Source organism: Onychostruthus taczanowskii, unplaced genomic scaffold (genome assembly GCF_017590055.1).
Source record: "Onychostruthus taczanowskii isolate IOZ18803 unplaced genomic scaffold, ASM1759005v1 scaffold21, whole genome shotgun sequence".
Taxonomy (NCBI): domain Eukaryota; kingdom Metazoa; phylum Chordata; class Aves; order Passeriformes; family Passeridae; genus Onychostruthus; species Onychostruthus taczanowskii.
In genome coordinates this window covers 5682750-5695640 of record NW_024499351.1, presented here as the reverse complement: position 1 = coordinate 5695640, position 12891 = coordinate 5682750, and the positions used below count along the sequence as shown (strand labels likewise).

General features: G+C 37.4%; 1 protein-coding gene across 6 annotated transcripts in view; it reads left to right on the top strand.

The window, feature by feature from the left end:
* Positions 1–12891, top strand: part of MAP3K4 (mitogen-activated protein kinase kinase kinase 4) — a 67877-nt gene that overhangs the window by 39433 nt on the left and 15553 nt on the right. For 4 of the 6 annotated variants that reach the window (XM_041404193.1, XM_041404196.1, XM_041404195.1 and 1 more), the window contains exons 13-17: positions 1182–1315; positions 2899–2977; positions 4995–5073; positions 7250–7346; positions 12145–12245. In XM_041404193.1, coding sequence (XP_041260127.1) covers positions 1182–1315; positions 2899–2977; positions 4995–5073; positions 7250–7346; positions 12145–12245 — 490 coding nt within the window. Of the gene's footprint in view, positions 1–1181; positions 1316–2898; positions 2978–4994; positions 5074–7249; positions 7347–8232; positions 8350–12144; positions 12246–12891 lie in introns of all 6 variants that reach the window. The other 2 variants (XM_041404199.1, XM_041404194.1) reach the window with 2 other exon arrangements.

Here is a 12891-nt window from a genome sequence, read left to right as displayed (position 1 = left end):
GTCAGTCAAGTAGGACCTGCTTTTCACAAACCCATGCTGGCTGGGCCTTATCTCCTGGTTGTCCTGTAGCTCTGTAGCCTTCAGAATGACAGGTCTGTTGTTTTCTGGATCCTCCTTGCAGTCCTTCATGTAGATGGGCCTCGCATTTGGTAATTTCTAGTGAACTGTGACTTCCCAGTTTTAGCAGAACATCATAAAAAATGTGTTGCCTCAGAAATTTTACTTGAGAATAATTGAAAAACAAGAGATGAATCTGATAAATCTGTTAAATTAGCAATGCCTGGAAATCTGAAAAGCTTTTAAGAACTTGATGATTTCAGATATGGTCTTGTAAGCTCTGCTGCTTGGCAGCATTTTAGATAATATCAGAATCATTAAGGTTAGAAAAGACCTGCAATATCAAGTCCAACCTTCAATTGAGTGCCACCATGCTCACTAAACCATATCACAAAGGGCCATATTTACTCATTTTTATGATATTTCCAAGGATGGTCACTCCACCACCCTTTGGTTTAACTTACCTTCTCACCATTTTTCAGCCTAGAATAGCATAATACTGTAACATGAGACATTCCTTCAGAGTTTGTGGTGGTTCTTTGATGCAGTAGAAGCTTTTGAGTGCTTGCATTGGAGTGCAGGCATTCAAAATGTTGTGTTCAGATGTTTTAACTGTTTTGCTATTTGATTCCTCTGGGCTTTGTAAAATTTTTTAAAGATTGAGTCATATCCTAATGTACTTCTAGGATAGTCTTGTAAGAAATAGCTGGTATTTGTTTGATTTTTTAAATGCACATAGATAACTTTTTTATCCCCTAATGTTACTGCAATATAACTAAAAATAAACACTACTTTGCAGTTCAATCTCTGGTTACAGAATCAAGTGTTTATGTAGGATGTTTCTTCAATGCTGTGTACACTGTTAAACATCAACACGTGCCTGATGCACACAGAAAAATGCAGTATGGCTCAGTACTGCCTCTCAGTGTATCATATTTTGTGTCATACTTTTTTTTCTTGATTAATTTTTTGTCTATAAGTAGGCAACTGCTTGCATAAAATAATTTTGTCTAAGAATAGGATGTGACTGTTACCATACTGTAGAGTTTTGTTAGCTTGCAAATACTCCAGTAGGTATTGTTCTGTTTATTAATATGTGAAAAGTAATCTTTAGTTTCTTACAGTATCATAAAGAAGTTGTTCGTCTGATGTCTGGAGAATTCAGGCAGAAAATTGGAGACAAATATATCAACTTTGCCAGAAAATGGATGAATTATGTGCTAACAAAATGTGAGAGTGGCCGAGGCACTCGACCCAGGTAACAGCCAACTTGTTGCTGCCGTTGTAGTTTTTGGTAGAGCTGGAGGGTTGGGCTCAAAAAATAGGAATTAATGAAGTGATGTCTGGCTGGCCGCCAGTCACTAGGGTGTTCCTCGGGGCTCAATTTTGGGGCCAGTTTTTTTCAATGTTTTTATCAGTGACCTGGATACAGGAGTTGTGTACATACTAAATAAGTTTGCCATACTAAATTAGGAGAAGACATTAATTCCCTCAAGGGCACAGAGATCGTGCAGAGAGAACTCGATAGATTATGAGGGCTGGTCAATAACCAACCTTACGAAATTTAACAAGGGAAAGTGCCAGATTTTGCACCCGGGGTGCTGTAACTCTGAGTATCCATATAGATCAGAGGCCAAGAGACTGGAGTGCAGCCATTCAGAAAGGGACCTTGGGGTTCTTGTTGATTTTAAGTTTTGAGTCAGCGATGTGCGCAGGTGGTGAAAAGGGCCAGCTATATCCTGGGGTGCCTTAGGCACAACAGATCTAATCAGCTGGATGGAGTGATTGTGCCACTGTGTTTAGCATTGATGCAGCCTCACCTCGGGTACTCTGTACACTTTTGGGCTCCATAATCTAAGAAGGACATAAAAATATTGCAACAGGAAGGGCAGTGAAGATGGTGAAAGGACTAAAGAACAAGATGTAACGAGGAGTAATTAAGGATACTAGGTTTGCTCAGCTAAGGGAAGAGGAAAATGACTTGCTATCAGCAGCTTCTTCATGTCTTCTCTCTGGTGACTGTACAAGAGAAAATAGCTTAAAAGTGCCTTAAAATCTGCATTTGGAGAGTTTTGGATTGGGTGTTAGGAAAAAGTTCTTCACTGAGAGGTGGTCAAGCACTTGGAAAAGCTCCTCAGAGAAATGGTCATGGCCCCATGCCTGCTAGTGTTCAAGGACCATTTGGACTGTGCTCTTAACTTCTGTATTGCCCTTTGTGGAGTCAGAAGTACAGTTCTGGTGATCCGTGTGTGCCTCTTCCAACTCAGGATATCCTGTGATTCTGTCTGTATTTTCTAGGTTGCAGCTGCTAGTTCAGGTAGGTCAAAGAGGGAGGCAGTGGGGGACAGCAGGTGGCTGAAGACACAACTTAGTCCACCCAAGTCACTTACTTTAATTTGCCAGTCTAGGCCATGAAACCACTGATGTCCTTACTAATCAGACAGTCATGAAATCTTTAGTATCCTTTTAGTCTTGTATCAGAAAGGAGACCTCAGGCAGGGATTGCAGTGGTTTGGCTTGTTGCTCTGAAACAAATGATGGTTGAGTTGATGATACTGTTTGGAAGATGGCTTGTATATGGGTGTAGATACATAGCATGACCTGCTCACCTTATTTAGCAGTGTCCCTGCTAAAATCAGTCTTTGTCTGAATATAACTGGATAAAACGTAACATTTTTACATTTTATATATTAGTCTGTTTTTAAATTAGGATTTAATCATATTTTGCAGAGGAAAAATAATGAACTATTATTTACCGTTCTTGGATATAATTGAAACTCTTTATGATGGCTTTAGCCAAAGACCATTTCATTTTCTGTCTTTTCTTTTTCTTTTACATAGATGGGCAACTCAAGGTTTTGATTTTCTTCAAGCCATTGAGCCAGCATTTATTTCAGCTCTCCCAGAAGATGACTTCTTGGTATGGATAAGTTTTTCTACTGGTGTTTATTTGTAAATGCTTGTGAAGCTATCAGTATATGTTTTGCATGGATACTTTTTATAAAACAATATCTGAATCCAGATGCAGTTCTGAAACAATTGCTGTTGTATATCACTGTTGATGCTGCTATCTAGTCTGTTAGATTCTGAAAAGAGGAGATTTGTTACCATTGCCAGTAATGGTTTCAGTTTGCTGACAAGTTGCTGGTACTGCCTTGGGAGGCCATCTCCCTGGTGTCTTGAAAAGTTGACAGCAGCTTTCTACGGAGATTTATAGTTGTAAATTATCAATTTCTAAATTTAAGCTTCTGAGCTTTTTTAATTTTCAAGTAGTTCCAACATGAAACAGACTTTAGAACATCTTACTTCTGTTTTTATTATGAAAAAAACCTCCAGTAGACTAGAGCTGGCTTTTTGTCTACTCTGCTTTCCTCCTTTTCCTGTTCTGAGACTTTATTTCTCATCTTGGTACAATACTACAGAGAAGTGAAAGCACAGTTGCCACAAAATAGCAGAATGTGAGTGTTAGCACCTCCTGATTTTTACGTATTTCAAGATGTGTTATGAAATGCCAACCACATTAATCTTGCACAATCCACAAAATACATGGTTTAGACTTTTTTCACATGTATTTTTATCAGGAGTTCTCTAGTAAATTATGTGTTAGTCCTGTTAGTTTGTGTTGCTGGGAAAGGGTTGTCTGCCTTAATGACAAAGTTAAGCTGTTATTTGGAATAAACTGGTACTTTAGCTTTAGGAGGTAGCCCCTTAAATTCTTCTGCTTTGATGCAGTTTCTGAAACAGACTTCGAGCAAGTAAGGGGGAAAAAAAGGTGGGAGCCCAAAACCTTAGCTACATTTTTGAACTTTTTTCTTTCTTAAACTGGATTTTAGTTTTGGAGATCATCACTTGAAGCCACTTTGATTAATCTGTATAGCACAGGTCACAGTATTTTACCTAGAAATGGCAATGTCAATCCTGATCTCTCAGATACTACATCAAGTCATGGAAGAATGATGGTCTGTATTTAGAGCTCTACATATCAAGATGAAATTCTGGCTCAGTCTGCGTTGATAAAATATGCCAGTCTCAAGCTCAATGCTTCTTGAGTTTTATAATTCTGTTTTTTATTAGTCCTGTTTTTTCTTAGTGCTTGGAGTTCCTGCTCTTCACTAAGTTTTTAAATTTCTGGAAGAAATTTTGGCTACAGTGAGTGACTGGCAAATAGAAGTGACCTTCATAGCAGCTTTACCAAAGAATTTTATAATAATAAATAATTTTATAATAATAATAATTTTACTACTTTGTGAAGATGCATTATGTTCCTGGTGTTCTGACGACTAAATTGAAACAGAGGAAGATTTAACCACTTGTCCAGGATTACATACCTATTGAATAGTACATTTAATAATTTGGCTCAGATTGTCTGAGGCCCAGTGCAGTGATTTTAACTTCTAAAATCCCTTTCATGAAAGTTTTAATAGCTTCATGGGTAGATAAGGAAAGTGTATTTCTTTTAATATGCAGGGCTTAATATTTTTTGTTTTAACAGAATTTCATCTTGAGATTCAGGCCATCATATTCTCACTCAGTTTTTTTGGTTTTTTTCTTGGGATTTGGAAGGTGAGAACAGAGAAGGTTGTTACAGTTTTTCCAGGAAATGTGATTTTAATTATATTAACAATGAATGTTAAGTTCCAATACCTTTATATTTTGAAATGTTCTTTCTGATATGCCACTGTTCAGTTCTTACAGTTATGTAATTTTGACATGGACAAAAGGCAAGACAAAGCTAAGACTTCTAGCTTTAAAAAAATCAGTTAAGTCAAAATGCTAATGTGGATCCAGAAGTTTAATATAATAGGTAGAATATAGGGGTGCTTATCTGACAGATTACACACTTGAACAATTTAATTTTTTTTTCTGTGAGCTTTGTCATATGACCATCAACCTTCTTGTAACAAAACATAACAACTTTTTGTGTTTGTCTTTCCTAGAGTTTACAAGCTCTGATGAATGAGTGCATTGGCCATGTTATTGGAAAACCTCACAGTCCTGTTACAGGTTTGTACCTTGGTAAGGCAGAAGTTACTGGCATTTGTTCTGGAGCTTTGCTGCTGCTGTTACAGAATTTTGATTGTAAAGTGCTTTTAAAATGTGAGAAATACCAATAAAAGTATTTTCAATCTATTTGTGATTGTTGATGTGAAACCATTATTCCTTGATAAAGTGTAAATATGTGGTAGTTTTACCCAAGAAATTTCAAAGCTTTACAGATTCTTTCCTGTCATTTTATCCTTCCTGTGTAGTCCAGCAAATCTTATAGGAAATGGCTGTGTTGTTTAAAGATCAGCTAAAGAAGTGATTTTAACTTGAAGAAGGCAGTTACAGCTCCCTCTCCCAACCTTTCATTGTGGCGCTGCAGCTATTTACACTTTGGCACTGCAGATGTTTTTGCTTCTAATGGACTTTATGTTGCCAAATACACATGAGTTATACATGGGAGCTGTGCAAAGCAGTTCTCTGCTTTAAAATATGGCATAATGTAAAATACATCTTTATATGTATATATATGTATGTGAAGTCAACATATTTGATGATGCATCTTGAGAAAAGAATGTTTCATCTGCTGTGTGTGCCTTTTACTCTTTCTCAGCACTGTTTCTGTCTTCCTCCTCTCAACTCCATTGACTCATTTACTTTTCAAAATCCTTTGGCTTCTTTTTTATCTTTCACCTGGTGCCCATGTCTTGGGCAGACTTGATGATGGCAGACATGAGGGGACGGTAATCTTCTCCCAGCCGAGGTTTTCCAGTTTTTCAGGAAAGCTTGCTTTCATATCATTTTGATGAGAAAGTATTATAGCTGACAAACCTTTTGCAGTGAAAGTCAATCAAAGAAGCATAGTCTAAAATCAAATTTAGCCAAATTCTGTACAGTAATTTAAAACCCGTACATTCACTTTCATTCACTGTTGAGAGGGAGGCCTGTTTTAGGTGAATCACCAGCATGATGATGCCAAATTATTGAAACTCTTATAAAAGCTGCTGCAGACACTGCAGATCACTCAAACTAAATTGCTCGACAGCTTTTGTCTCAGAGGCATGGGGAGGAGGTGACACAGATAAGTGGTGCAGACTTCAACAGCAGTCTGAAACTTCAATACATGTGAAATTTAACATAGACTGTATCCTGGCTGCAGATATTGCAGATACCCATTCCTGTCTCCTGACCAGAAGAAAAATAAGACTTCCTAGTTGTATTTGCATACCATTTTGAAGGACATAAACCCACTATGGCCTTTACTTCTTGTCCTGAAGCTGAGAATCCAGTTGTGTTCACACTGCTGCCTCTAGATCCACAGCTGTGTATCTCTTGGTGTTTTATCGTTTTGCTTTGTGAAACAGCTGATGTCTGCCTGGGTGCGGTTGGAGCTGCCCTCTGGGTCTCCTGCTAGTGTATTTGCCAATTACAGCAGGATTACCAGCATCTGGCCCTGCCATCTTTTGTTTGCCATAGTAGTGCAAACAAGGCAGAAACTTAGCTCCCTGAGAGGAACCTAGCCTGGCAGAAAGTACTGACTCATGGTTTGGTGGGCAGCCAGCTGTCTTGAGATGTGACTGCCACGGTATTTTTCTTAGTATTTAAGGAGGAGTTGGGGGCAGATGGTGCAGACTGCTCTTGGAGGCACTGAATTAGTTGGGCCTAAAGGTAGTGACTGCCCATTTGGGTTTTGTCCTGTCCATTTGTACCACTTTGTTGGGGCAGACTGTCATGGGGGCATTAGGTTGGATAAAACTGTCACACGTGGGTTTTTCCACAGCTTAATTTGCTTTCTGTTACTGTCTGAGAAAGCTTAATTCTTATGGAAAGGAACATAATATTGCTCTTTGGTTTGCCAAGTATTATTTGGTTAATACTTATTTTGCAATAAGAATAATTTGTGAAGTAAAAATAGTGAAGTTTTTGTGAAGTATGTGCACATTTTCTAACTGCTAGTTTTTGACTGTCTGGAGAATTTTCATTATTTTACAGATGAGTTAAGCAATACAAAAATATGAAAAGTATTAATACATACAATTGATTTATTTAAAGTTGGAATAATATGTATTTTTATTAAAGAATAAGAAAATACATGCCAGTTCACACTTAAGTCTGTAAATAGGAATTTGTTTTAATTTTCTGTCTTGAAATGGCCTTTAAGAGAGTTTTTCTGACATCTGAGTAAATGTGATCTGTTTTATGATTGCAGCTGTTCATCGAAACAGTCCCCGTCCTGTAAAAGTGCCTCGGTGCCATAGTGATCCACCAAATCCTCATCTCATCATCCCCACACCTGAAGGCTTCAGGTATTGAGCATTAGTACAGCATTTTAAACTGTTTTATCCTCTCTTGGCTATGCTGAGTGTTAGTAAGGGGAGCACCTTTTCTTTCCATTTGAGGGCAAAGCAGATAGAAAAAATTAGCATGTTTGTGATCCAGAATTTATTGATGTGCTTTTAAGGACAATGCAATTTCCTTTTCTTGCTGCTTGGCCACCCCACTTTCTGTTGGTGCATGGGTTCTCACTTTGAAGCCATTCTTATCCCCTTTATCTTTCCTGTAACCAGTGTTTCAACATAAAAGGCTTTAATTCAGTGAAAACTGCTCATTAACAAGACACTTCTTTCCTTCCACACTTTGAATGCCTGCCTAATTTCCTGTGGCAGTGCTTTCTGGAAATTACATACATTGAACTTAAAAATGGAGCATTCTGAGATATGGTGGCATTTCTGCATCATTACCAGCCTACTGTGAATAAGCTTAAAACAGTGGATCTTTTATCGTGCCTTTGAAAGAGTTGACATGAGAATTATTGCAAAAATAGTTAAAAAAATTTTCGAAATAAACATCACCATGCATAATTTTACACAGAGAGCCCTATTCTCCAAGAATATGATAGTGAGAAACTCTACAATTGACTTTTTTTTCAGAAGCCACTTACCTTTGGCAGAAACTAGTAGTATTCTAAAGATTAGAAGATTTTTATTTTGAGGATTATTATTACTGTGTACATTGGCAGCCACAAAGCTTCTGAGACCCAGAATTATTCCACATAAAAATTTTCATGTAATTGCAAAACTGTCTAAAATCAGGCATCATTATACACACTTCAATATTTTGTTTCTAAAACAAACTTTCAACTCCATACATTTTTTTTTTAACTGTTTCCTGAAGTTTTTCTTCTTGCCACAGCACGCGGAGCGTCCCTTGCGATGCGCGGAGCCATGGCAGCGTTGCTGTGAGTCGCCCCGCTCCCGTTGGGAGCGACTCAGCCCAGCCCAAACCTCTCAGCAGTGCAAATGAGACCAGGTAGCTGCGCTCCGTGACGTAGCAGACTCATCCTCCCTACATCACCCACATAACTGTTCCCACATACATCCTAATAGATGTTTGCACCGCGCTCTTCCCTCCATCTTGTCTTCCGCTGGCTCCTTCATTCATGTTCGACTTGAGCAAAATCGCGTGTCTTAAATCAATGATGAGACCACTTTCAGATTCAAAAAGCCTGAACGTGTGGTAGTGAAAGCATGTAGATTACAGATTTGCTCAGTAAAATGTCCATGCAATGAACATATGCCAGTCAGCTCATTGGTATAACTTTAGTAAATAATTAGTACTGATAACTAACACTTAGAATCATGGAATCACTTCCGCTAAGACAACTGCAAGATACAACTAAGGGCAAGGATTTTCATTTTTTTTTTATGTTAGCTAACAGTTTTGGTATTGTTGCTGTCCGTCGTAAGTATTTTGAAATACTGTATAGTGGCAAATGCAAAATTAAACACATGAGGATTTTTTAAATCATTTCTTGCTACACCTTTGGATTCATAGGGTGGTGCAGAATAAACTTAATATTAAAGAAACTATTCTTGTATCAGGATACGTAATGGAAACAGCTTTTGTATCATCACAAGTGGCTTTTTTTTTGACAGACCTATGTCAGTATCTTTCTTGTTTTTTGAGGTTTCATTTGGCTGTTATAATTTCAGACTGTTGGTGTGTCTTCTTCTCATACTACAAGTCAGACCACTGACATATCTTGCTACTTTACCTTTTTTTCCCTCTGCACTCCTGACTGTGAAAAGCCTGCTCTTAACACAATGGTGTTATCTTAGGGTTTAAAAATAGCTTTTTGGATTCTTATTTCTACTGCAGAGTCCTGAAAGTTCTTCAGGATAGAAATTCCTATGAATGGATACATATATCTGACTACATCACAAAGATGGTAGAGAAAAAAAGAGGTGCTGAAGGAACTATAGATTGGTGGTGATCAAAGCAAACTTGGATATAGCTTGATTATGAAGTGTTTTGTAATAAATAAATTTTGGTTGTGAGCCAGCAGACCATCATAGTTTGATTTGTTGTCAGATGCATGGCACAAGCATGCATTAAGCTATTAAGAGGAAAGTAAATTACCACTTTTTGTATGTAATCTTTTCTGCAAGTTTTTTATTTTTATTGCAGGATGTGACTTGCACCTTTTACAGTAGCCTCCAGATGTATAGCTTATGAATCTAGGCCTTTTTTTTGGTTAGAAATACATATTGAAATTTTTGTCATTCAGATACAGTAGCCTCCAGATGTATAGCTTATGAATCTAGGCCTTTTTTTGGGTTGGAAATACATATTTTGTCATTCAAGCATAGACATTATTTATCCTTTATGCTTCTGTTTTAAGCCCCCTCATGAAAAAGACAGAGTAGACAGTAGTCTGCAGCATAGGAATAGTCCTTTCAAGTAAGTAAAAAGCTAGAAAATATTTACTAAGAGGTTCTGGCAGCTTTATAAGCTGACAGTGGGATAGATAATTAGTGTTTTTCAAAGACTTGTATTTTTCTTAGAGTTCTCAGCTTTTTTTCTGAAGCCATTTTTCTGATGGTTGTTCATAAAATATCCCATGATCTTGGTTTTTTTAATGCACTGTCTGGATTTTTAAGTTAGTGTTTAATACCCTGTATGAGCTAGGAATCATTTGAAGAAAAAAATTGTGGAAGAAGAGACAGTTCTGAAGGCTGCTGGGGTTTTTTAGGGGTTCTGTTTATTGAGGGAGGCAAAATACTACAATGTAATATATTTCTACTTTTTTTTTTGTTTGTTTTATTGTAGTTAAAAGAAAGTTGCAAACTTTGATGCATTGCGGTCTTAATTATGAATTTAGTTTATTTGTGCTCCAAAAGAGAAATGGAATCTTTTGGATCAACAAAATGTTTTGTGGTTTGGCAAAGTGTGGAGTCCAGTGCCAGAATAGCACAAAGACAGAAGCTTTGGATGCTTTCCAGAAACTCTTTAGACATTTAAGACATGATTATAAGCATTAAATATCTATGAAAAGTTGAATGTAGGAACTTGGTAAATCATTTGTACTAGGCAGTGCATAGTGCACAAATGCCACCATAGTTCTAGTGAAGTTTTTTTTTTAACAACAATAATCAAAAGAAAAACCAAAACACTATAGTATAACTAGAAATTAAAATCCAAAGCACTAATACCTGGTTGTTTACATTGAGCTTTCTGGTATTTATACATTTATGCTAGGTTTATATTTATAATCTTTAGAGATGGTAAATTCTTGAGCTAACTGTGGTTATTATTCATAATTTTGTTATTTATCCAGGGCTGGAGCCAAAAAATTACCTAGCATTCTTCTCTTTTACTATAATTTTTTGCCTAATAATATGCATACTGACTTTCTGGATGAATAAAAGGTGTGGGTGCCTAAGATGGGCCTGAAATGGGGTTTAGACATCTGCATTCGAAGCTGTGGTGCTTAGGCCTGTTCAGCTGCTGCTTCATTTTAGAGGTGATGTAGCTTTTCTTGTTTTTAAGCGTTTCATGCATCAGGAATCATTGCTGTGTATATGCTGAGGACCACCTTAGCCTTCTTGCTCTTTAAAACCTCGAATTCCTGAAGAATAATGAGGATTTTCACTAGTTTAGTTTCAGTTCCTGCTTCAACTTATAAAATCTGATTGGGCAGAAGAAGGAAGTGCAAAGCAAACATTGTATGGAGAACATTTGCATGGGGATAGGTTGTCTGTGGTTTTGGCTTCTGTTCTCAAGTAGTGAGTGGTGTTTTCTGTTATTTTTGGGTTTTTAAAAACTATTTTTATGTAATACTCAGATACAATTTGGAAACAACTGTAGGACTGGCAGTCCTCTTGTAGGTGTGTGTGAACCTTGTGATGCACAGTATCTTTCATCTTTTTGTAGTTGTTAGCTTTCAGTGAAGGATTTAACAATGTTGCCCACTTTTCAGTAACGTTTAGCTCATACCTCTAACATAGTATGTTTAAGTAGACATCAGTCACAATTCTTCCCCATCAAACTTCACAAAGGGGAACCTTTTCCAAAAGGGTAGAAAGACTTCCGCAAAGAATTTACAACTCTAAATTGAGTGGACTAATTGTTGTCTGGGGCTGGAAGAAGATGGCTGAAGACCTAAGAATTTAAGACTTGTTTCTCTTAATATTGTTTTCCTTTCTGTTCAGCCTTCTTGTTCATCTGGCTCTTGCTCTGATGCATCTGATTCCACTCTGTGCTGTCTGGAAGAACTGGGGCCTCCAAGCAATCAGGCTGCTGTCCTTGTCCTTCCTGTCAACCAGCTTATGTTTCCATTGATTCTGACTTAATGACTGTGGACTGTGACTGTGTTTGCAGTGCACTAGGCACATATGAATCAGTTACTACGTTTCATCTGATGATGTGGCTCACATTATCACCCAGCTGAATCACTTCTGATTGTATATCCAACGCTGGCACAAGCTGCATCCTGCAGCAGCTGTTCTTAGTAGTAGGTTACAAGTTGTGAAAATGGATTATTGCTACAGGCAAGAAACAGTTTGAAGTAGTTTATGCTTTGGAAGCTTAGGGCTTTTTCATAGAGCAGCGTAACTAAAATCATCTAAAAAGTCTTAATTTGAGGGAAAAACCATAGAGAGGGTTCTTTGTTTACCTTTTGGTGTCAGCTTTTCTTTCATGTTGCTGTCATGGTTCATATCCTAGGCTTCAGAGGTTCTGTCTCTTAAAAACTGCAGTTAAATTAGCATTGCACTAAATAAATTATAATGGCAAGTTAATTAGTATGATGGCTCTTTTTAACAGAGGTTCCAGTGTCCCTGAAAATGATCGACTTGCTTCAATAGCAGCTGAGTTGCAGTTCAGATCCCTCAGTCGTCACTCCAGTCCCACTGAAGAGCGAGAAGGTGATTGTCACAGTAACAAATTGTGACCTGGATGTGCAGATGATTTATGTCATTAACATATTTCTCTGTTCCCACCCTTTCCAAAATTTTTTTTCACCTCATTGGCAGATGATTTATGTCATTAACATATTTCTCTGTTCCCAGCTCTTACCCTTTCCAAAAATTTTTTTCACCTCATCACATTCAGAAATCTTAGATTTTTAACTTGTGGGCTTATATGGTCAGAGGAAGTCATTCAGATATATTCATTATTCTCTTGCCATTCATATTGTTTCTGAATTGTATCTGAAGGGATTTCCTGGTGCTTTACTGAGTTTCAGTGTTCAAGATGAAATTAGTAGTATGATTTCTGAATTATATACCCCATTTGAAAGTAAATTTCAAAACACTGTTAATAAGGTATGAGCTGGATCCATCAGGATAGTGAAGTGTTTTCTGTCCAGTTCTTTATCCCTGCAGTATTCGTGTTACAAATACTTGCTGTTTGAATCCTGGAAGAAGGGGCAGGATGTGTGACTTGATGTCCTGATCAGGGCTTCTCTGTCAGGTTTCCACAGGCCCTGTGTATGTGGTATTTATTGCAACAAGTACCTTGAAAGATTGATTGTGCAAATTAAAAGGAAGTACAAATTCTGAAGCAAAATAG